Raw genomic sequence first — 26,307 nt, forward strand, 5'->3', positions numbered from 1 at the left:
TGGTGTCTCAGCCACTTTTGCAGAGGGCATGGCAAAAAGTGGCTGAGCCAATCACGGACAAGGAAGGAGAGAAGCAGAAGAGAGCAGGTAGTGTGGAATGAGGTACTTCTCTGAAAAGAGAGTTGGAAAAAAAAGAATTGGTTTCTTCAAAGAATCCCCAGACCTAAAAAGTCACAGTGCAAAAGATAGTTAACACAACCAAGAAGAATTGAGGCACAAAAGGAAATTACAGACCAGCTGATCTACTTTGGAAATGAATGCATTTTTACTTACAGATCTTAAAGTTTGATTTTGAATTTATTTATCTGAAAGAAGAGAGCAGATCTTACCAAAAGACTAGTAATAGCTAGACTGAGACGTCTAAGGAATGGCCATGCCAACCACTTGTGTTGTGTCGTGGTCCCACCCATCCTGGCCTGGCCTGGCATCAGTAGGTGCCTGGTTGACTTTACCAAATCCAACCAATCATTATGTGCTGGGCTGATAAATGCTGGAACAATTATTTGTGAATATAGCCCTTTAATGATCATCTTATTTCTCTATTTTTGTCATTTATTACCAAGTCAAGTGTTGATAAACATCCTTTTAGTGCCCAATTCTTAAGTGTTTCTCCCTGGATGCATAACAATGAATTCATTACCACTGGTACACAATTTGTATTGTCAGACAGACAAAATTGAGAGGGAGGACATGTAAAGTACAAAACACTGCAAATTTGATGTGATCTTAACCTAATTCTCTAACGAAACAAGGACTTTGGTAAGGTCAGTAACAGACTCTGGGTGGTTGGTTAGTTTTATCTTCCCCAGTCATGTCTTGAGATAGACAATGCACATTTGCTGGCTTTAGTTAGGCGTCCTATGTTTCACGTGTGAGAGAACATCAGATTCCAGGAATGCGGACACACTGAGTTTTGCACATAGAACTTCCACATTTATACACTTACACCACTGGTCAAGGTGGGTGTGGTTTTCAAATCACCCTATGGCAGCCAACAGGGTAACAATGAAAAGTGATTAATACCTTTGTGAATGAATAGGTCCCAAAGAATCATCCCTTCTCAAGTAGAGTTTATTCAAAGGGCCTTTTGGATGATGACAAGGTCATCAGTGACTGCTTCCCTAAATCTTGAGAGGGCAGTGGTAACAAGAATACTAGGTCTGAGTAAAGGAAAGAATGAGACCTAAAGCCAACTTGGAGCCATCAGAGATAACTTGACCCTGGCCTGCCACCAAGTCTGGAATGTTACCAAAGGCAAGATACTTCCAAGGGGGAAGAGAGAGTTAAGCAGAATTGTGATGTTGCATTGAATACTTCTTGTTTTACCTCCAATGCTATCAGCGAGGAACAGCAAACTGCTTTCTTTCCCTTTCTCTAAAGAAGGCAGTCATCTTACCAAACTTGTTCACAGGGAAACATCAGCTGCAGAGCACATATTTAGAGCCAACACAAACTCTTGGGAAGACCTTGGTTATCTTCTAACATCCTCTAGTCATGCTATACTTCTCCTACAAAGGCTGTGCATGAGTCCCTAAGCTTTAATTCATTTGGCCACAGTCAAAGAAGCGTCCACATTTCAAGTTCTTTCAGGTTTCATCCCAACAGATTCAGATGGACCACTATGTTCTGGTGCCCACTAGAAAGGAGACAGGCTTTTCTAGGGAGATATCCCAAAACTGAAATTCAAAACTGGGGGCAGAGGGGAGCCTTACCTTCAATTTTGGCATACTCAGAGAGACGGGAATAGTTGACTAGAGCAGCTTGCTCTAGACATTTACGGATGACTGTTTTTACCTCTTCTTGTGGCACTGGAGTAACAATATCCTTCATCAAAACCTGTAGGAAAAAAAGAAAAGACTCTTTAGAAGGTCCAAAGCAGTGTATGCTACTTAATTATGCTTTTCAAAGACTTCAAGTTTAAAGTTAGCTGTGACTGCTTCCTTGTGAATTAATACTGATTGCAAACTGTGGTTAAACAGAAAACACCAGACTGGCAATGCATAGGATGGCAAAGCCTTGCCATGAATCAAAAACAGGTCAGAAGCATCTTAACTATATGGGAATCAGGAGGTAGAATTTCTGGAAGTTGGCAGTTTCCTCTCTTTTATCCTGATATTTGATGAATGGTAAACAAACTCTGAAAATTACAAGCTAGGTCACTCACCCACAGTATCTCACGAAAATTACATGCATGTCTCTGTATGTGTCTTTTATTTTCATTCTTACCCTTTCCAAGAGAGAGAGAGTAGCTTTTAATGCACCTTCAGGTCGACCAAATGGAAAGCAATACCTAAAAGAGACATAAAATTCTTCAGGTTGCCCAAATCTATTACATTTTAGCATTTAGTTTGATTCCTATAGCAACTCTCTCTCAGGAACAGAAAATGCTTTTTATTTTGTCACATTGTGTTATGTTAATCTGAATTCACACCATATATGTGTGTATATAATGTATATATGTGTATGTGTGAATAATGACTAAAGAGGGACTCTGCAAATGTCTGCAGCAGAAAAGAATATTTCAAGTGATGACATAGGCTCTGTTTGGATTTCTATTGTGAATGAGAATCATTAGTTAGCTCAAATGTGACCTTACATATTATTATAGGGACAAGCATATCCCTAAAATAGGGCTGATTCAAACACTCTAATTTCAGTCCCCGAAGGATTAATACATGAAATGGAAAGCACGGACAGTGCATTCCTGATTCCGCTCCCTGTGTCTCTCAGACTGTGGTCTTTCATTGTTATTGGATCTTTTACTCTTGGTTATGCATTTTGTATGCAGTGTATGGTCAACAAAGGACATTTCATCAAAAATTTTGCCCCATCCAAAGGAGAATTTTTCTTTTTGGTACTGGGGATCGAACTCAGGACCTCACACTTGTCAGGCAGGCACTGTGCCACTGAGCTAAATCCCCAGCCCCCAAAGGAGAATTCTGATGGCACAGGTAGAACTATGTCAGGTACCACTATGAGTTCCATCACTGTTTCAGGCTGTCATGAGATTTCAAATCACTGTCTTAAGGTACAGAGAGCATTTTGGGCTACTTAGACTATCCAGGGTGGCCTTGGGTAAGTTCCTTAATCTCTCCCAGTCCCATTTTACTTCTTGTGCAGATGGAGATTAAAACAACTACCTTACCAAGTTGTTCTGAGATAAAAACATGAATTAATAGTCTTCCAGACTTCGGTCCTTGTGCATGGGAAGTGTTTAATGAGCAGGAACTCCTGTAAATGCTGTTGGTATTTTTGAGTCACTATTTCAGGACCTCTGGTCCAAAACCACCAGCACAGGATGAGAAGCAATCGGTTTGCTCCATGTGGGGTAAGGGTCAAGGGTAGCTCTGCCAGCTGTCTCCAGCGTGTGGGGAAAGCCATCCTTCAACATGGATCCAGGCTCTTCTCTCCGTGGACCACTGTCTTCCACCCCCCTCGTCTTTCCTTCATTCAGATCTTTAACGAAGTTTCAGATTTAACTTTCTGTAATAGCTCGATAACCAGAGCCAACTCACACAAGGAAATAAAATGAACTTCAGAATTCAAAGTTGGCTAGCTATTGTGGAACCATGTCTGATTGCCTTGCTTTTTTCAACTCATTTATTTCTGACAATCCAATGCATCTGAGATAGATTTGCAGTTTGGGAAAATCAAGCTTTCTTTGAGTCTCTTCAGTCTCATCCACCTAATAAGCCCTTGAACCCTAGATCCTTACCTAAAATGTGTAATCTGATTTTCCAACAGCACTCGGAGTCTCTCTTTGATTTCTTCAAAACGTTCCTTCTCTTCAACAGTCACAGTCCCGATTCCATCAGGCCTGTGGAAAGAAGACATATTATGAAGTGATGGAGACCTCACATGTTGCCCACCATCAAATCAAATCTCTAGCAGGAGGAAACTGTTCATTTTGGAAACAACCACTGCAGTGATCCATGTAAGAACAACAGAAGCCCTGCTGTTCAGGGAAGCCTTCCAGAGTGGCTGGGATGTCTTGGCCTTAGCCTTTTGGGGACATTGCAGAACTACAGGTCATTCCTTACAGAATGGTGACATGTACAGAGTGGAGGTATGCCAGGGAAGCCCAGTTCCTTTGACTTGTTCTGTTTGGTTTACACCTTCTTAAAAAAATTGAACTGGTTGCCAACAGTTTTAAAATTAGGAAAGTTTTATGATACAATTCTGATTTCTTGTTTCTCTTGGAAATTCAGAACATCTGGCATTAACTGGCAAGCACTAACCACTGCTTTCTTAGCTGGGATGGGCACTCACCTGGTCTACATCTCTAATGTACATTTCCTGTCTCTCTTACACGCATCCCTGAACTATGCACAAAAATTCCCATGAAAACCAGGTATTCTGTTTGTGTCTGTCTTGCCCAGTGTTAAATGTTCATAAATGGCTCAATTTCAGTTGTAATAAATGTTTGGATTAATTTAAGCACTCAAGTATTAACTGAAGAGCAAAGCAAGTGTTTTCCAATTTTAGCAAATTATTGCTCACTGTAATAAAAAGAAAGGTCTTGGAATGAATAAACAATCCAGTTTAATCATAGTATTCTCATGGTTCTATGTCCCCACTGGGTGCATACAGATTTTCCCTATTTGTTAGAGCCCCTTCAAGTTAAAATATAAAGAAAGTTGCATTTTTATAGCCCCAATTTATCTGTGCCAAATTAGAGGCAGGATACTTTGACCCATTCAAAGCCTTCCGTTTCCTGAGATCTTGTAGTGACTTGTTTTGACTACTGGCTGAGCCAGTTTGCAGATTGGTGTGTCACTATGAAACTTCTATTGGAACATTCCTCGGTTTGCAAATGCGAGTCATCTTGAGACCAAACAAATGGTCGTATTTATAGGCCTTCTCAAGGATCCAGCAGAAGTTGGGAAAATCCTCTATACACACTATACCAGCCCGAGTGCACAAAAGACTTGGCAATGAAGAGCAATGCAATTCCTGTCAGGGGTTAATTGGTCAGCTTCTCTTATTTTAAAACAATAAATATGCCCTATTTGAACAAGGAGAAAAATGTCCATTCCCCCAGGTTATAAAAAAAATCCTCAAATATTAAAATCTTAGCCAGTCTATTTCTTCACATTCCTCCAAACGAAGGTAAAATGTAAATAACAAGTAGGCTGTGGAACACTGGCACATGCCCTTATTTACAAATTTTCTGGAAAAAACCCCCTCAAATGTTCAGTTACAAAGTTTATCTTAAAGGATTTTTGTTTTATACGAAATATTCATGAATCTGCAGTTAAGTCCTAGGATGAATTCATTGACCTTCCCCAAAATCCATGCAACATTTTCTTTGGTAAATTCTTGTTTCTGTATAAGTTAGAATTTTTTTAATATGGCTTTTAAATTTTGTTTATGGAAAATTCGGCTTTCTAATGCACTGAATACACATGTGATTGGCATGTGGAAGCACATCCTTGCCTGGGGAAAAAGGAACCATGCAGACCACTTAGTTTATTAGCTGGGAATAAACCCAGAGAAAAATGCTATTAACTGTAACTTACTTGCAGCGAGGGGCTACAAGATCATAGTCAAAAGCATAGGCATTTGACATGGAGAGCCCAGAGATGTTTGAGGCCAATATTAGGAGACAAACTTCTCTGTGAATCATGGCATGGCCTCATTACTCAATAAGCCTTTTAAAACAGGTAGCTTTTGCATTTGTCTTTGAGATAATACAAACTGAACAGTTATGTGCCCCACCTTCTCAGTTAATTCTCACTACAAACAGTACTGTGACAAATATAAAATCAGATTGTGTTTTCTGCCTTTTGTTGTGATGATTCACATTTGTAATTTGAATGGTAGCAGCAGCTTCTGCTTCCCCAATCACCTCTCTGTGGACTACTTTCTGAAAAAAATGTAAAAAACTAAAAATGTACTTAATTTGTTTCTTGATGATGTGTGTCAGTGTCAATAGTTTTATTTTAACATAAATAAAACAACCTAAACTCAAACCTAAACTGTAAGGCAAGTAGTCCAGAGTTCATCAGAGAAAACAGGTGATAAAAGAAATCATGATTTTGACATCACATGCAAATTTGTTTGTAATTGCAAGAATTGCTCTGAAATGGTACTGGGAACAGGGGATGCTCTTTCACAAAATGAAGAGACTGCCCAGGAATATAATTTGTCAAAGACCACAGTTTGTAACAATATGTTACAAAGCACACTTTCCTGTTTTGTTTGATTTCACGTAATTATTTCTAAAGATTCAGCCAAACATCAGCCTCTTTTCCATTGACCTCTATAATTTATCAATGTTATTTGTGCAGGTTTACATAGATCTGTATAGAGCTACTAGTTGAAGAAACCCTGATTAAATCTCTTGGAGCACATTGGTTTTTACAGGAGCAATAAATATTTTCTCTAGAGCAGTGGTTCCCAAAGCTGAGCTTGCCTGGGCATCGCCTGGGGTGTTCGTGACAGCCCCTAGGCCCACCAGGGTGTCTGACTCCTCGGTCTGTGAGAGAGTCTCAGGCTCTGTGTGTCTGACAATTCTCTGATGGCACTTGCTCAAGAGCCACACTCTGAGAACCATTGTTCTAGACAAAACAGAGCAAAAACCCCGCAATAAACAAACAACTCAGGAAATATCCCAAATGAACGAACCAACCAAGCAGTCACCAATCAACAGAACAGAACAGAACAGAACAGAACAGAACCCACACTTGGTGGAGACTCTTCCTGTGGCTGAGAAGGTACATTGATCCAGAGTACCTAAGTTCCCTTAAACTGGAATGGATTTGGAATCAGATCTCCAAGAGGTACATGGTCCACGTCCTGAGCTACCCAACCTTTTCAAAAGAGGCATCTGCACAGTTTCCAAGGAACCATCCAAGCAGTGCTGGTTGCAAAATAAATAGTAAGAGCAGAACTGTATTGCTGTCTCGCAGAAGCTGTATTTCTGTATTCTTTATTTTTTCCTGGAAACATTTTTTTGGGGGGGATGTGATTCTATAATTGTCATAAAACTGGCTATGTATCTTGTTAGTTTCTCAGTATTTGAACACTGAATGAGTCACAAAGAATGAGAGAAAAGGAAAGATGAAGCTGGATTTTTTTTTTTTTTGGTACCGGGGATCGAACTCAGGACCTTGCGCTTGCCAGGCAGGTGGCAGAACCACTGAGCTACATCCCCAGCCCTGATGAAGCTGGATTTTAAAGGTCTAGCTAGAATGTTCCAGACTGAGACGTCTTAATGCAGAATCCATGGCTAGTCTCCTTTCTCATGCCTGACTGTGCTTGGTCTGCCTCTAGGTTTTCGCTTCTTAGCATCCACTGCCACTTCCTGACAGCCCCTGAATTTGAAGGCATGACCTCGACCATAGTCTGGGTGCCCTTGGGGGAGGGTAAGTTGAGGGGCCTGTTGTCCCCTTATTAATAGTGAAGGAGGGCCAGGGATTTGGCTCAGTGGTTCTGCCGCCTGCCTTGCAAGCAAGCGCAAGGTCCTGAGTTCGATCTCTGGTACCAAAAAAAAAAAAGTGAAGGGTTCCTAGGGGCAGCTCCTCTCTTTCACAGCCGCTGCACATCTGTGCTGGGGTATGACCTAACTCCTGCCACAAGGACCCTTTCTTCTGAATCTTAGCACTGACAGTGGTGCAAACTGAGAAGAACAAGGTGGAATTTGCTGGTTCTAGCAGTAGGACCTTTACCAGATTGTTCCAACAGGTCGGGAGCTCTTCATCTCTGGCTGCATCCTGGAACTGAGAAAGGTCCCCTCAAAGCTTTGGTTTGCTTTGTCCATACTGAACCTAGATTCTGGCACTTTAAATGCTCCACAGGTCTTTGAATGCAGGACCACTGCTGTGGTTGTGTTTCCTGTCTTCCATCCCTTTCTTTGAGGTTCTCAGCTTCATCATCCCAACAAACTCCCTTTTGCTTAAATTATTCAGTTTTTGTTACTTATATGGCATAGATTCCTGAAGTACGCAATTCCTCCCTGAAGTACATAAAGTCCCGGATGTTAGTAGAAATGTGGATGCCTTTGAGCCTGGCTTTCAGGATGAACACACATACACACATGTGGGGAAATGTAGCCTGTGGTTTCTGGTTCCACCCAACTGCATACTGGCTAACTTACTTCTTGTATATCATGGTTCTGCAAATTTGAGACAATATGCAGGTCAAGTGCAGTCATCTTTGGAGCCCTGCTAGAGACTGGAAGCTCTCCCACTTGCAGGCCATCACCAGTCCAGAAATGGGTCTCTCTAGCCACAGGAGACTATATCGCATGTGACACGACAGGCATCTCCGGAATCCACCTTTCAAGGTTTCGGCAAACCATTTTCTCACTGTCCTTCACAAAGTTGACACTTTCAGCAGCATGATAGGAAAGATGTCATGTCGGCTGCTCTTCAAGTTCTTGTCACGGTGGTTAGCACCAGTTCTGTCATCTTTACTCTCCTCACAGTCTCCCATCTTGAGCCATGTCACAAATAATAATACATCTAGACTTGCATTTTTCTTTCTATGCTTTTTTTTGTCAAATTGAAACTATCATAACCCAGCTAATCAACCCTTTGAGTTACTGGATATGTAAACTGTTCTCCCTTTCCCCAAATGCTTCTCAGCTAGAGCTTATTAACTTATGTTTATTATAGGCTTACATTCAATACAATTAAGTACTGAGCTTTTAAAGCAGAATGTTTTATTTTGATATTTGAAATTAAGCATGAACAACATAATCAAAGCTCTTCAGCTGCAATGAGCTGCAATGTGTTTTGTAAAATGAACTGACCTCTTTGGGGTCATTAAACTGCAGCCACACGTTCAGGTGAGCACACAGAGTCATAGCATTTAATTATCTTGATAGCCTGGTTTTTCACATCAGGCTGAAGTCTGGGCTCCACAGCCTTCCATGAAAGCTGAGATGTCTTTTCAAGAAGGCTAGGATGCAAAATTAATTCCAACTTTATGATGATTGATGTCTTCTGATACAGTATCTGTTTGGTGATTAAGTGCAACATTGAGGTGTAGAAAGAAACATGTAAATTCAACAGAAGAGGAAAGAGTTTCTAGTCCACTCTCTACATACAATCAGCTTTAAGCCTCCAATCACTACCAACAAGGGGTAAAACTCCAGCTGAAGAGGGAATATACTTTCATCTCCAAATGCAAATGTCCACATATGCTGGTGCAGGCACTGTAAACATGATATATTCTCTCTCTCCAAATGGATGCATGCCTGCAGACCGCATTATGGAGCCATGAAAATGTCCTTAAACAAGCATGATAACTGAATCCTACTTGCTACTAAATTGTTCCAGCCCAGAAATACTAGAGCTTAAAGGGCTAGAGTGGGACAGAGTATTTGAGAAGTTCCTTGAAATGCTTCCTAAAAGGACATTTACACGAAACACTTTTGACTTAAAAAAAAAATCTTCTTCTAAAAACTCTATCTTTACAATTTTTAGTGATATCTTTGAATTTAATCCTATTGTGGGATATTTTCCTGTCTCCTTCAAGCAGTTAGTAACTACAAATTCAAGATAACATGAAAGTACTACCCTCTCAAAAAGAGACATCCCCGCTTGGTCAACTGGATGGTTTGTATAATCCTAGGTTAATTATAAATTATAATTAAGACTCTCACATTCCATAGTCACTGCTTCATTATGAAAGCCAGCCTTACCCCTTCCCTCTTCTTTCCTTCCAGCACATTCCCTTTTCTAATTATGCCCTGACGCCCTGAGGCTCAGACACGATGCTAAAACAAATATATCAAAGTGTTTGCATCACAAAGAGTAAGACAGGAAGCAACAACAAGCAGTTTCAGCACCCTTGTGAGTGTGCATGTGTGTGTTACTGCTTTTTGGGGTGGGCTATTAATCAGTTTCAAAAACTAGGGGGCTTGGAGAGGGAAAATATACTGGTGAAGTCTTTTTCTGACCTGTTTACAGTTTATCCAAATAAGTAGTTTTAACCCAACAATACGAGATGCTTTGCTCACACTAGTATAAGGAAGTGGTTGGCAAGTTTCCTTCTACTGAATATGGACACTCTTGGCACAAGAACTTCAGTGAAAGTGGCTTCAGGGACTGAATGAAGTAAGAACCAAAAAGATGATAAGAAAACAATATAAAATGCAGGAAAGAATGCATTTTTCCCAAGCAAAGGAGATATTTTTCTTTGAGGAATAAGAGAAGAGATGGGTTTTTAAAAAAATTACTCGACAGACAACTAGGTTTTAGATCCCTCCTGCCCTGAAGACTGCATGTTAGATCTCCCACTGGCCAGACCAGTAATGATATATCACGTCCGTCCTGAAAGTGGCACAACATAAGAAATACATTTCTGTATCAGTGATCTCAATGACCAAAGGATACCACATTGGCATTTAAGATAAAAATGTACATTACTTGATGGGCTGCTATGGACCAGAAAGATTGCACCAGGGAGATAGATAACTCAGCGTATTTCACTAGATTTCATGTCTGAGTTGGAAAATCTGCTTTTTTCATGGGGGATCCTCTCTTCAGGAAGAGAACCACATGGTTTAAAAGGAGACAAGCTCTAAAGGGAATTTCCCTATGGATATCTGGGATGGCTACTTTTATTTGAAATGTTTGAAATTTCCCCCCCTCTGTTTCTTATAAGTACTTCCTATTAAATAGAGCTGGTTCTTTAGAATTTAGACAGCATCATCCATGTGCAAGGCCTACACCTGCACAGAGATAGAAGGCCAGCCAGAGCCATATTCTTGTTCACCAGAAAAGTAATGGCTTTGTCAGGGTGTAACATGAGACCAAGGGTGTGGGGTCGCTGCTGGACCCATCCACGCCTGCTATGCAGAGTGCTAAACTGACTCAGAGGTTGGCGCAACACAGCCAGCCCTGTTGTACAGTTGTTTTTCTCTTTGAGGGAAGAAGAGTTAAAAAGTAACAGGGTTGGGCCAGAGATTTAGCTCAGTGGTTCTGCCACCTGCCTTGCAAGTGCAAGGTCCTAAGTTCGATCCCCAGTACCGAAAAAAAAAAAAGCAACAGGCTTATCATTGTCTCTGTGTGTGTGCATGTGTTTATGTGTTGAGGGAGAAGTTAGAGTGAAAGAAAAAATATATACACTATTCATTTACTACTAGGTAGGCAGCCACAAAATATAACAACAACAAGAACCATTGTGTACCATGGATTGGGAGTGAGCCTGTCTTAATCACCTTCCTTATCAGGAAGACACAATATCCAATGCCTATAGTTTAAAGGAGAAGTTTATTTTGGCTCACAGTCTCAGAAGTTTCCACCCACGGTTGGCTGGCTGCAAGGCAGATAACAGTAAGGTAGAAGGGCCTGCTGAAGTGGAAAGCTACTTATGTCATGGTGGCCAGGAAGGAGAGAGATAGAGGGGGAAGGGGTAGGGGTGAGAGTGGTGATGGGGATGGGGGTGGAGATAGAGAGATCAAGGAGGAGCTGGGAAGGGAGACAGGCCCTTCCAAGTTAGGCCCCCACTGGCCTGCCTCTACCTAGGCACTGTCTTCTAATAGCAAGTCAGCTATAACACCCTCATGACCCAATCACCATCCAAAATCTCCACCTTTGAGAGCATGAGAGTTTGTGGTTGTTTCTGATTAAATAATAACAAGGCTCAACACTGGAAGTGCACAGTAAATAAGCCAACTGTCGTGGTGCAGGGGAAAGAAGATTTAGATCTGAACTATGACAGTGGCATCGAAGACAGAAATATATGGGCCTGAGAGAGATTTTGAAGCATTGAGTGCTGTGACATGCCACAGGGGAGGAGAAGTCAAAGACAGCTTCTTTCTGTCTTGAGCAACTGGATGGATAGAACCACTTACTAACGTATGAACCTTGCTGCAGTAATAGGAGAAAAGCAAGTTTTGTGTGACTGTTTAGTTACTCAGGTCCTAACCTGCTACATTCACATGGTCTCTGAACATGGGTAGCACCTTGGTTCCAAACACATCTTTGGACACATTTTCAGAGATTTTTTTTTAGAATTCATGCCCTCTTACATCTGCTTGTAGACTCATTAATCTATGTAGAGTACTTTGGATTGGGGCGGTTGGCATTATAGATTTGTTAATTGCTGATACAATGTACTTTCTACACAGGCCATATGTGAAGAGCAGCACTGGCATTCACGAAATGTTAAATAATAATGTAAATGAGAAAAATTTCCAATCCCAATAATAAAGGATCCAAGGAATATTGACGCAACTTGCAATCATCGGAGCTGTTTGATTGCCTTGTCACTATGGGACAGTGACCAAAGCGATGCTAATCTAAATGTCATCTAGAAAGAATACTAAAAATATTATGGTGAAAATTAAGTACTGCAACCTTAGGAGCTGATTTAAAAATGAGAAGATATAGCAATTTACATCTGTGGATTTTATGATCGCCAAATGCAACCAGCTGAACATGCTTACATTTCCCTTTTCTTCTCTTTTTTTGAGAAAATGGGTTTAGTTTTTAAAAGCTGGCCCAAACTAATGTTCCATCAGCCAATGGGTCTTTAATTTTGCTCTATATTAGAACCATTTGAGATTTTTAATTCATGATGTTTAAGCCACATCCAGATGCATTACATTAGAAGCCCTGTAGGCGAGGCCTGGGGATCAGCATTTTCTCCCCTCCCACAAATGATTCAAATGTGCATCCAAGTTTGACAACCAAGACTTTAAATAAGTGTGATCTGAATATCAAATACTTTGGGATATTGGAGTAGGTATCAGTATTAAAATTTCAGAACCCTGGCTCCATCTAAGACTGATTGAATCAAATTATTTGAGGATGGGATTCAATATTTTGTATTTCAACAAACTCCTCAACTGTACAAATGGAATGTCAGCAGGGGCACCTGCTATACGTTTAGACACAGAGTCTGTGTAAAAGAAACAAAAAACCTAAGTAAAAAGAAAACAATTTGGTCTGTCACTTATGAGTTTGATTTAAAACAGGGCTTCCAGGGCCAGGGATTTAGCTCAGTGGTTCTGCCACCTGCCTTGCAACCTCAAGGACCCGAGTTCAATCCCTGGTACCAAAAAAACCCCCCCAGCCCCCTCCAAAAGTAGGGCTTCTTGACCTTGGCATAATTAGCATTTTGGGCTTTGTTTGCATGAGGATTGCCTGTACATTACAGCATGCTGAACTATATCCCTGTGGCTTCGGCCTATTTGAAAACAATAGCACAGGTATGAAAATAAAAATGTCTCTGGACATTGCCAAAGTTCACTGGGGGAAAATTCACCCTCCAGTTAAGAAGCATTATTCTAAACAATGACAAATATGTAGATGTGCTCATGTCACACAGTGCTTGGGATTAGGAACAGCAAATGTCATCCTGACCAGCAGACCTGTCTACTCTTGATTAGAACATTTCTGATCCACATAGGTATACTCTTTCATGCAGATGTGGCACAGGTTTCTACAGCAGGTAGGAGAAATTCAGCCTCTCACACATGAGCACTTACTAATAATTTCCAGCTGCCAGAGGCATTGAATTAATAATATTTTAAGAAATCTTTTTACCTAATCTGAAGCTGGTTTTGAGATAACAATGAGATGAGATTCACTTAAATTCAGTTGAAGGGGTAATCTATTTATCAGTCATGTATTCCTTTTCTTTTTTCTTTTGTAGTACTGAAGATCACACTTAGGGTCTCAGACAAGCTACACAAGGCCTCCTAAGCCCATGAATTTCTTTTAAATCTGGGGGCAGGAATAAATAACACTTCCACATTCAAATTCTGGTTGTGCAGGTCAAAGAGGTTAGGAATATGATTTCCACAATACCAAAGACTGTTAATGAGTATTCAAAGAAAATTCTTCCTCAGGTGGTCTAAAAGTCCACTAGAGTCTACTTTGTCCACAAAGCTAAAATTACTTAGGTGGGGCATACTCATATTGGGCACCCTTAGGCCTCAAATGGGCAACTCCTTAATGCAGGTGACTGTTGTAGCATCTCACCTGGAAATGTTGAAACAAGTATCAAATGGCATCTCATGCCATGTAAAGTGCCAGTCTTCAAAGGACAGTAAGGCAGAATGGTTACAAGTGGAAGCTCTGCAGTCAGAATATCCATATTCCAATCAGGCTCAGACCACTGTTTGTTACAGAGCCTCAGGGAAGTATGTGAATTTGAGCCTCAAGGTCACATCTACTGTAGGAGGGTAATAACAATACTTATTTCACAGGGGTGTAATAAAGATAAACTTAGATAACATGTGTCAAAAGCACTTCACGTAGTGGTTGGCATTTGGCAAGTATTTGTCAAATGGTAAGGCTTATCCTTATTTTAATTGAACCTTAGAAAATGAAACCTGGCTATGAGCTGTTTGATTTCTTGTATTAAACCACAGAAGACAATTTTAGATTTTAAAAGAATACTACAGATGCTATGATTCTGTTTGCTCATTTTACAGGTGAGAAAACCAAGGCACAAAAATGATGTATAGTATTCCTAGATTTATGAAGAACAGTTTCTAACACTCAGATCTTTAGAATCCAGGCACAGGTAAATTTAGTGCAATGAGGAAGAGGTTTGGATTTAGGACATGTAGATTCACCTCTTAAATTTATGGACGTTCAGTTTCATCATATGCCAAATGGGTGCAAAAATGGCTACCCTGAGAATTTCATAGCACATGAGAGGACTTTTGAAATCACTCTGTAAACTGTAGAACACTACTACACATGGATACTTAATATTATGATTTCATCTTTATTATAAAACACAACGCAAACACAGACCCTGAAAACACATAATCTTGTCAGAGAACCAATGGGGATCCTTTTGGATGGTTTCATGGCACAGAAACTAGGTCAGGCTTGAGCAAATGGTGCTTTCTCACAGTGACCATTTGCTCTTTGTTCTCCAAAAGCAGCACCTCGGACAGCAGCTAGGGCAGCTTCCTCTTCAAAGACTTGTCAGTTTTATTAGACCTGTGCTTTGGGCACCTATGATGTTCTCTGCGAACTTTCTTTTGAACTGCAAGTTACTATTTCCTTGTTGCTGAAGCTCCCAGCGAAACACAACAGAAACTGCACCTACATTCTCATGTATTGCTGTGAGGGTGATCAGTGGCTATACAGAATCAGGATTTGCTTTGACTTTCACCGTTGGATGTGCATATACTGACTGACTGCTTGCTGCATTCTCTAGAAAACAAAAGTCTGCATTTTCATTTGGTCTATCTGCATGTGCACTGCATACATTTTGGGGCTTAGAAATATTTAATGAAGCAATTTAGACTGAAGAATAAAGCATATGTGTAGGCAAATTTTGGGTAGCTTGAAAATGCCAGAATCAGAATCATCAGTTCCAAAACTACAACAAAATGTTAAGGTGTCACTGTTAATTTGGGATGAGGGAAGAGAAAATGAAGCAGACTATAAGGGCAACACTGGAAATACTGAGTAAAAACTGTCTAAAATGGAAAAGAAAGCCATCAGTTTATCAAGTAGTTAAAAAGACAGTATCCCTAAAAGACATGGGAAATAAGGCAAGATAAATCAAATCTTAGAACCTAAAAATACTTTAAAGATAACCCTATCATGTAAGTGATTCTACTAAAAACTATTAATTTAGTGTTGTTTTATTTTGTATAATTATTATAAGTCATTTTTTGTGGTGAAATTCTTTTCATGAGGTGACTGTGGAACTGAGAATGGTTTGATGAAAATGATAGAGCTACTACTGTAAATGTATAGGCTTATTTAATGCCAACCCATTTTATTTACTCCTTAAAATATAATTTCAAAATTACAAGCATGTATTGCTTATTACGAATGACTTGGTAAGGTACTAGGTTCTTAAGTAGTTGCCACAAAAAAAAGCAATCTGATTCATTATTCTGTTTACATATTGCTCAATATGAACATGTTTTAAGGATCACTAAACACCTGAATCAAATTCAGTTGCAATACACATTCTTGCCCATTCCTAGATTTTTTTTTTTTTTTAAAGTTTACCTTTGAAAACCCTTGAAGGAACAGAGATTTCAGGAATACTCAAAGCTTGCAGTATGCAAAGGTGGAAGTGGTTGCCTGGATGGAGGGATGGGGAAAGGTCCAAGAAATAAAAAAAAACAAAAACAAAAACAAGCAGTACCCACATAACTTCTTACCTTTTGGGCTCTTGACTTGAGTGGATTTTGAATTCTTTTCCTTTTTTGGATTCTCTTTTGGTATCTTTTTTAGTCTCTGATTCAGATGAGGAGGGAGTTTTGTTCCCCTCAGAGTCAGTATTTGGTAGCAGCCCACTAAGGTACACATGCATTTGTGGACTTCTGAGAGGGTGGTTGAACAAGGCATGCACAGAGTGTGACCAGCCATAGGAGAATCAAGAGCATGACATGCACAGACAAAAGAAGGAAAAGGAAAGATGCATCACAAAGCAAAAGCAAATGCATTCAAACTGAAATAATAAGCAAAAAAGACGCAAACTTGCATAAGGAAAATCAGAACTGAAAAGAAAATAAGAAATCCAAAACTGTTTCCATGACAAGATGTATAAACCTAACTGTGAATCAAGTGGCAGTCTTACAATATGAAATCCAGACAATGTGTATCATAATTCATGATGATGTTTACCAGGGAGTTTACAAAAACACTTCATTATTTTATAACACTTTCTTATTCAGTAACATATGTAGAATACAGTGTGACAACCCAGAGAATATAATGCAACTTCTCTCTCTCTCTCTTTAGAAAATTCAGTCCAAGAGGCTGTAACAGATAGTCATCAAAGTGTACATATTTATAAAAACCAGAATTATGTGCAGATACACCCCAGGTATCAGAGTTTTCAGAAGTATCATTTATGCAAATAAAAGGTAAGGTGCAGGACTACTGAGCCTCATAACAATAGGAGGTGAAGATAACCTTGTTGCCTGTTAAATATTCAAACCTACAATGCTATTGTTATTTGGTTCTAAATGCTGAAGTTGCATTTCATAAAATTCTACCAACACTGGAGAGAGGAAAAACACAGAACAAATCCCACAGATACAGTATTTCAGAGCTGCATGGCTTGCAAAGATAAGGAGGGCTGACACAGCACTGATTTCAAAAAAAGGTAGTTGATTTTGGACTCTCTCCACTGTGGATTTCCTTGGAACAGTGGTGGTGAACTGATGGCACTTTGCTGTAGCTGGCTGCTTGTTATTGAAAGCTCTAAAGGATTCGCCGTCACTGCCCTAGAGCAACAGCATTTCCGCCAGAGGCTGGCTTCCTGAAGCCACCCAGCTCCCCCAGCACACACCTCCCCTGGCTGTTGGTTGGGGTGCTTAGGAGGAATGTAAGATCATCTCTGTACTAATGTGAGGCTACATACATTGGGATAGTAAAATGGCAGTGGCAGGTGGAAATGCAGTCCATGTCTCCAGAGCCAAATGGCAATGTTCTGAAATTATTTGCTGCTCTGCATTATTCAGAATACAGATCTTTTCCTCTAGGAACTGGGCAAGGTCTAAAGAAAGAGAGTATTTAGAAGAGAACCAGAAGCCTTGGTGTTCTGGTCTTGTCTGTAAGATCTGTAAAACAAGGGGACTGATTAGACCACGTTTTCTGAAGTTCTTCCCACCTCTCTGGTTACATTACAAGTATTATCATCTTTGTCTTCCAGCTTCACCTAGCTTGTTCAGCTCTCAAAATGTGCTTGGCATCTTCCTTCTGCAGGACAGTTGTACATGCTGTTCCTTTTGCCTGGATCCACTCAACTCCTACACACGCATCAGTTTTCAGCTTCAGCATCATTTCCTCAGGGAGGTCCCCTGCCATGCTGCCACTCCATCTGAGTCATGTTCCTCATTAAATTCCACCATGGAGTTCTATTCCTTTTCTTTACAGCACCAATATAAACATGATTCTGCCCTTGTTTGGCATCTCTTTTTTACTTGCCATATATCCTGAATGTGTACCAAAATCTGACACAAGTAAGTCATCATTGAACACTCATGGGATGAAAGGTGATAACAATAGCACGTGTTCACTAAGCTCTTGCCACATTCCAGGCAGTTTGCTGAGCATTTTGTTTCTATTTGCATACTCTCAACAAAGCTACGAGGATACTGTTTTCCATTTTACATACAAGAAACCTGTGGCACTGAGGGGGTTAATTATCAAACTGATTCACTGCTAGTAAGTAGAGGAAGGAACCTTGATTTGAACCCATCTTGGTCTAGTGTCAGAGGCCACACTAGAAGTCCTGTTTGCCATTTCTCTATAGTATTTTTTTTTTGGTACGAGGGATCGAACTCAGGTCCTTGCGCTTGCGAAGCAGGCAGTGAAACCACTGAGCTAAATCCCCAGCCCTCTCTATAGTATCTTGAAAGGAAAAAACTAAGTTAGATCTCTGTGTTCTCTCTCTCTCTCTCATATATATATATATATGTATCTGGTGTATGTGCTGAGTGTGTGCATGTGTAGTATGGCCAAAGGAATGGAGGTATATTGTTAGAGGTGATCCTAAAACCCATGCCAGTTGCTTTTCTGGGAAGAGTTCTTCTGGATGCACTGGCACACACCTGCTTACCTGTTGCCGTGGACATGGGATGCGCAGAAGGCAAAGCTGTAGTGGAGAAGGGTGGGGTCGATCATGGCGCCATTCTCTGCCCGTTGCAGTAGATCTCTGAGGTAGCAGAGATGTCGGTGACATCCCCGGACTCCGTTGCGGGCACAGTATTCGTCTAATACAAACACCTGGCCAGGACTAAACCAGCCCTGTGAGGGGAGAAAGGAGAAGTTTGCTTTTAAATACAGGTTATTTTCTGGAGAGCTGTGAGAGTTGGGTGTGGGTGTAGAAGGGCCTGAGAGGCACCCGGAGCTGAGGCTTGCTGGTTGTTACTAAGTGTAGTCACTGTGCTGAACACTTTGTGTGTGCTGTCCGGCTTAGCCCTTTTACACTGTCATCCTGGTATGTGGATAGGAAACCTGGGTTCAGGGAGCACAGAGAGCTCTAGAGGCAGACAGGGCATGCTGATCCTCATTTTACAGATGAGGAAATAGAAATCTGAGTTCAGGGACTCACACAGCTAACACAAAACAGGTAGGACTCAAATCAAGCTCTGTTTCATCTCAAGTCTTCTGCTTCCCTACTCTGGAGCATGAAGAAATTAGAGTTGCTAGGTATCTCTAAGTTCATAGACTTGACAAATATTTTTTAAATTTTAAAATGAAAGTAATAACATAACTCTCCAGTGCTTGCTTCGGCAGCACATATACATAACTCTCTAAAGAGAATAGCAAAACTAAGTTTTCCAGTTGATCCGATATGATTTAATTAAACCGAGAGGAGCTTCTTATACCCTCATTCACAGTTCTGTTTTTTTTCCTCTCGGTAATTTTATGTATGTTTATTACATATTTGCTTCCTATGAGGTCAGCCCAAACTCTGCTATGAAAGAAAACTCAGATTCAGTGGCAAGATGGGACATAATTTGCCTCCTCTGTTATGCACTTAGGAAGGGTCATTCCTGGGCACAGCTTGAAATCAAATCATAGTTTCTGGTTTCAATTCATCTGAAGCAAGAAATAAACCAATTTAGGTTGTGCTGTGTAAGTTTAGAATGTAGGGCTGTTTTAAATGTAAACTTAATTTTACTTTGAGGGTCTTCTATGAGCCCTATTTTAGACATTGTTCCGTCCTGGGAGAGAAAGAACAAAAGGAGGAAGTGACTAGGGACCAGGGAGAGGCCACGGAAGTGCAGCAAAGGGAGGCCTCTGCAACTCTCTAATCTTATATTAGGGGTCTGGGGAATCTTCTATTGACAACATGCAGCTCAGCGCTGCATACAACGAAAGACAGCATCTTTCCTATTTCAAATTATAAGTTACTGTAGAGGGCGGGAGAGTAGTCGAGGCAGTGGGCTGCCCCTATAGGCAACTTCTTTGCCACTCCATCTGCTACCCCAAATGCTAAATCTTAGAAACAACACTGCTGTGAAAGATTAAAATATATTTTCTACGACTCAGATGACACCAAGTCTTTTGTAGATGCCAAAATAGCTGCTTTGAAAAGAGTTGAAGAAATATCAATTAGGAACTGAGTCGAAGACACAGAAAAATTTATGTATCCCTGCTGGTCGGTCTCCAAAACCAACTGAAAAAAAGACTGTAATAATGAGAAAATAGAATATATAGAGACAAGAGATAAAGTTCTTTTTTATTTTCTGCAATTCTGGAATAATTAATAGATTCAGGTATTCAAATACAGAAGAAAACTATTTTCCCCTGTTTATAATTAATTTTTGATTTTGGAGCATATTTTTAAGCCTATATTGACTAGTGGGAAACAAGCTTCAGAATTTCATTTCTGCTTCAAAATTTTTAGGAGGGCATTTACTAATTTATCTTTGTTACAAATTTCAAAGCAAAAGAAAATTGTTTTTAAAAACTGTGATGTTAAAAAAGTCTTGAAACTAATATATGTTTAAAAAATTGCTCAAGAAAAGAGGGATTCTGCCTAAAACAGCATGATTTAAGTTCAGAGACATCCACATTCTTACACATTTCATAAATGCATTTTATAATTCACATGAGTAATTCCATGATGGTAGGAAATACATTTGAGAAAACTGCCTTGCAATGGAAGGCAAGCTTTTTCTTCTTAAAGTCAAAGTGATAAGTCCCTTTCCAATTTAGCAAAGTTCAGAGCTTTCTGATGAGGGCTCTAACCTGAGATAATCAATGTATCACTTAGGAGGCAGATCACTCAATTATTCCACACAGTCCTGTCTCTATTTTTAGGATTACTTTATTTACTTTTTTTACCTTTTAGCTTCTGATACTAAAAAATTAATGAATTTAAACAAAAATAAATCAGAATAGAGTTAGGATATAATAATGTAATTTAGTAAAGAAGGGTTCATTATATAACTATTAATATCAATAATATGTTAATATTAATACTACACATGTATATTGATTTCAGTGTTTCAGGCAAGGATTTTATAGAGAATAAAGTCATTTTATCATTTCCCTTCATCTTTTCCCCATATAAAGTGTTATTAATAATATCTACCTTTAAGAAATGAAGTAATAATTTATGATTTGCAGAAGGAAAGAAACCAAAACATTTGTAGGATTTTGAATTTGATAGTCTAAGCCAAAAATGTATCTTCAGAAATCCAATAAAGACATAATAGCAGGTCTGTGAATTTTACTAATTTAAATCTAGGTTTAAAAATAGGATTTAAGAAATATTGATACTTCTGCAGGATAGCTGGATTTCCAAATGTCTCACGTACCGTAAAATATTCACTTAAAGAGTGAAAAAGGCTCCGGATACCATGAAGAAAACCCCCCCCACAAACTAACCAACCTAAATCTATTAAACTTATGGAAGTGAAGGGGAGTTTATTTGCGTATCATTTCAATCTTTTAAAAAGACATGCAAAAAAATACATTCCTTTCTGAGATAGGAGCACTGGGTCTGGAGTTGGGAGGGAGGGGCATCTTAAACTCTAAGACAAGGAGGCAATTTTTACAAGTTCTCCACAAGCAGGTGCCAAACCCGATTACCCTCTTGGGAATATTTCTCATGTAGCAGCTGAAAAGGGGGGAGCTAAGCCGGGCAGGCTTGGGAATTGGATGTGTCTCTTCCGAGAACTTCCTCTAGCTCAGTCCTGTTGCCTTGGTAAGTAAAACTATTTCAACCCAGGAAATTGAGAAACACATTTACAATTGTTAAAGGGATTCTACAAGGGAGAAAAGAACTGACATAAAGGTAGAGAAATATTTCATTTTTTAAAATGTTATGTTTAAATTGCTGTAGACCAAAGAATATACTTGCCAGGCAAGAATAGGAATCATTAAGTCTGTGATCCAAAGTAAGGCGCTGCACCATCTCAAAAAGGGAAGCGTGGTCAAAGTTACAGGGGTTGGAAGAGATAAATTCATCCATGCCATGCTTTTGAGCTCTATCTGCATCTGTTCATTTATACATGTAGAGAGAGACACAATTTAGAGAAACACATCACATTTTCTTTGACATTTCAAATACACAGGAATCCACTAGGCTGTTTCCCCATTACTGCCCACCAACATCCCCAAGATATTCTTTTTACCTCCCATTGTCAACTTGCATCACTTACTGGTGAGTTTACTGCATTTAGGCAAAAGTATATTGGCATCAACGTGTTTCTCAAATGATCACAATTCCAGTGCATTCATCTTGTTCTTTAAAAACTAAGCACAAAACCATAACTTCGCCTGCATTTCACCAAACACTGAAAGCAGATCGGATCTGTGCTTATAATAGCCTAGTTAGCTTTGTAGGTTTTTAATAGATTCTGCCATTCCAGTGGTTATGTCTAGAGCAATTTCTCTACAATTATTGGGATTAACTGGAGAAAGGGTTCTGCTGATTTTCAGCAAAGTGACAATATTTGCATCCCGCCCCTTCCAAATCTCCATTGCCAATTTGGTTTCACAAAAGGTTTGAATCCCCACCTTCCAAAACTAAAAATTAAAGAAAAAAAATTTTCATTGAAACCTGGAGACTATGTTAAATGGGAATTTAGTTTGTGATAGCCAAGGACATTGCCTTATAGTGTCTTACTAGGTTAGCAAAGCATATGAAAGAGACAAACATAAATTGACTCAGCAAGGGCTATGATCTGTCATTTATTGTGAATTAATAGTCTCAATGTATTCGCACTTTTCCTTCCAGGGTGAAGGCAATAGGCAAACCTCCTAAGGGCTAACTAATTAATCTCAACATGTGTAGCTAAAATATACTATCCTCAACTGGCAACATAACTCAGATAAATCAACTCGAGTGCCACTGGACAAACCCTAAAGAGGTAGGAATGAAGGTCTTTTATGTTAAAGGAATCGGCTCACTCCACCTCATTTTTACTCTCTCCTCATATGCAGACTACAAAAAAACAGATTCTTACATCAAATCAAGCAAGATTTTATCCAACTCCTTGCATTGGAATACAGGGACTTTCCAGGAACCAGCAATACTATCAGGGCAAAGGGAAAATCAATTTGACTTGGGAGGGTGTTTGAATAATATTTTCATATGTGGCCTCAATCCCAGGCAGTTTTTTTTTCTCTGTTATGCTTGGGGTATGGCTGTAAGCTTGGGTTATGGCAGCCGTGTGACTTCAAGATGATGAATTCTCCTCTTACTGATTTCAGTATCATTTAAATCTAAATGCATGGTGAAGCAGATGTATACACTTATTGATGGATTTTTGAAATCTTCTGTCATCTTTTGAAGAAGCAGCAAGTGGTCAGTATTTGAGCAAGATGTGTTGTTTATGCCCAAGATACACAAAAGCAACGGTTTCCAGAAAGCAAGTTGAAGAATAAGTATTTTAACAGCCAAATTGCTCCATTAAAATGATAAAGCACCAGCTTTTTTGGAAGGGATATCACATGTGCAGGAATTATATTACAGAATCTGCAAGAATCCTCTTTTGCTGTGATTGCTGTCTCAGGAAAGTGCTTTCCAGTTTAGGCTGGAAGCTTCACCTGGGAAAATGGTTTTGTTTTGCTTGTCTCCAAATACCTCTCTTCCTTGACTTACAGTGGTCAGGAAGGTGAGGCTTGGGGAAAGCTAGCTGGTTCTAGGGTCAGGGGTGCTACCTGTGACCCAAGGCAAATGTCCTAAACGTCTTCCAACTGAGGTCTCCCCAGGAATAAGGACACTTTTCCATCTCCTCAGGCAGGTTCTGCCCTTGGCCCTTCATCTTGTCAGTCCCAGGTCAACTTAATTCAGGAAGAACTAAGCGTGGGGTGTGCACGAATTGCTCATCCTGTTACAGCCTCATGAAAAGCCTCATTCACCCCCTGCCTCCCAATTTGAACAGATTAGGCAGTTTGGCGAGCATTAGCTTCTTGCTCTCAGATTTCACAGAAGAGGCTGCAAGCTGATAAATCGGCCTGGGCCTTACTTTGCCAATTTGGCGAAGATAGTTTATTGCTCTTTAATTATGACAGTACAACCGGTCACTTAGGGGCTTTTTGTACCTGTCAAAAATATGGCACACGTTTCAGATGTCTTACTCTGTATTTGCTGAGCCTCTTGGAAACCGTGCTGATGACCTGTCTGGCCTTCCTGGCCACTCACGACATAGGTCTGAAAAGGTGACATGGCTCCTCTAGGGAGACCCAGACACAGACGCAAGGGCCACCAAATGCAACCCAACTGCGCTAATGGTTGGCTAGTAAATCTAAAGAACAATCTCCCTTTTACTGACATTTTAAAACAGGCTTACAGAAAAATATGCATCAGATCAGCCTGTTTTCTTTTTTCAGACAATAACTACCAAAACTGAGTGTCCTTGTCCTTTTTTCTCCTCTTTCCCCTTTCTTCTGGTCCATCTGACAAATGAGCCTGAGACTGAATTCAGGAAGTCTGGGTCCTAGTCTGAGCTATGGAAAAAACAGCTTCTGGAAATCGCTGTTTTTAAACAGCTGTTGGGTGCTCTTTAAATAGCTGTTTCTCTCTCTGAGACTCAGTTTCCTTTTATGCAAGATGAGCTGAGTTTCCTTTTTGCTGTCAAGGACTGTATTTCTTAAGATCCCCTGCACACTTATAGGTATGGGATGGAGCTTGATTTGGGGGAATTCCCAACAACTAAAATAAGCATCCCCTGGATTTTCACTCACACAAAATTACCATTTACTCAGAATTAGGTTCTTTGTCTTATTAATTGCTCCAATAACTCAACAGTCTTAGAAGGGTGGCTGGTTCCCATGAAATCCTGAACAGTTTCCCTGAGCTTATTATATTGTGAGAGAAGGAAGGGTAGGCTGGGAACTCTATTTCAAGGTGTCGATGAAAAGAATCTAATTTTTAAGGAAGGATTTTGGTATTTTTTTATTCTCTGTTATATTCCCAGTACCTAGAACAGTACTTAGCTTATAGTTGGCACTTGACACCTATATGTTACAATAGTGAATTTAATTCAAATAAATAAATTCAGTCTATTAATAAGTATTTTCTATTTCTTGACTTTACGGGCTACTGTTACACTAAATTCATTGAGAACAGTTTATTTTACAGGAGCTAAGAGATCAAGTAGTTAAGTGGGAAGACCTGGGAAGGGGGTCAAAAAGATCGGATTTGAGGCTAGACCTGCACTACTGGGTAGGTACATGGCAGAAGGCGGATGTTTATTGCTTTGGAGCCTCCTTGTCCTCATTTATAAATTGAAGACAGTATCATAGATTGTTTTCAGAGAATTGCTGATAGTATCTGATGAGAAGTGCCTGGAAGGCACCTGGCACACAGTGAGTGTCCAATAAATGTTATCTGGGCATAAACAGGCAAGTTTCTTTGTGCTTGCAAAGCCAGTTTAAGTTGTGAGTAAGCCAAGGATGTCTCTGCCTTATACTTAATGTTCCCTTTTTCCTTGCTTCTTAAACCATCTCATTTCTAGGGAGCTGGCAGTCTTTCCCAATCTCTCTGCTTTACAGTTCTGCTCTGTCCTTGTATAACCAATTCCTATGTCCCCTCTCTGTTTTTCTGGGTTACATTCCAGTTTTCTGTGGTTAGGACATACAAACACAAGTGAGTCCCTTGGTAGAGGCTATGGTTCTCCAGGTCACTTTCTGATGCACAACAGACCCTGTTAGTTCCTGGAGAAGCAGATCTATACGAGGGGTTATTAACTGCTGACTGTGACACCTCCATCCCAGATAACTTCCCACTGGCTCTATTAAGGAGCCACACACATGGGGATTCAGATGGTATCTTGCAAATCCGAAAGTGGGAACATGTGCTCTTAGAGGAAAAAAAATCTTATAGAAGGAAACAGAATTCTAGGTGCAGGTGTCTTTGGATACCATTCAGATTGTCTGCCTGTGTCACCATACATGTCTAGGACCATATGCATTACATATGTTGTCTATTTTAAAATTAAACACTGCAGTGGTCCAGCTGTTCCAAATTCTGTTTCAAAGAACTTGTGGGCGCTTCCCAAGCAACACCATAGAGTCATCCTTGCACTGTCCCTGTCTGTTCTTCCACCGGGTTGAACATGCAAAAGCAAATGCTCTTTGCAACTCCATTTCCCCTGTACAAACAATCGGAATCAGTGAATTAAAGAAAAAGAAAACTCTGATGTTGACATTATCAGGGGAGAAAACAGCCCAGTGCAAAAGTATGAAAGAGTCAATTCCTGAATTCAGGACAGTGGGATCATTTCCTTTGCCAATATTTGGCATGTGTCAAGAGAATGAAAATGAATTTGAACACTGGGTTGAGTAAATAGCATTGGGAGGGTAATGTGGCTGCTTAAAATCCCAGCAATATTTGGATTATCCTTGCTTTGGGAGGTACATACTAATGCTTTTTTTCATTAACATGATCTCTCTC

General features: G+C 39.9%; 1 protein-coding gene across 29 annotated transcripts in view; it reads right to left on the bottom strand.

Moving 5' to 3' along the window:
• Positions 1-26,307, bottom strand: part of Cadps (calcium dependent secretion activator) — a 457,138-nt gene that overhangs the window by 113,832 nt on the left and 316,999 nt on the right. For 16 of the 29 annotated variants that reach the window (XM_087182504.1, XM_087182502.1, XM_087182498.1 and 13 more), the window contains exons 12-17: positions 21,766-21,902; positions 18,508-18,695; positions 16,100-16,261; positions 3,716-3,817; positions 2,227-2,290; positions 1,713-1,836 (exon numbers count right to left, since the gene is read on the bottom strand). In XM_087182504.1, the coding sequence (XP_087038630.1) occupies positions 1,713-1,836; positions 2,227-2,290; positions 3,716-3,817; positions 16,100-16,261; positions 18,508-18,695; positions 21,766-21,902 (777 nt within the window). The remainder of the gene's footprint in view (positions 1-1,712; positions 1,837-2,226; positions 2,291-3,715; positions 3,818-16,099; positions 16,262-18,507; positions 18,696-21,765; positions 21,903-26,307) is intronic. The other 13 variants (XM_087182513.1, XM_021249710.2, XM_087182503.1 and 10 more) reach the window with 1 other exon arrangement.

Source organism: Heterocephalus glaber, unplaced genomic scaffold (assembly GCF_053883595.1).
Source record: "Heterocephalus glaber isolate CG9 unplaced genomic scaffold, H.glaber_assembly_v1.0 deba00001472, whole genome shotgun sequence".
Taxonomy (NCBI): Eukaryota; Metazoa; Chordata; class Mammalia; order Rodentia; family Bathyergidae; genus Heterocephalus; species Heterocephalus glaber.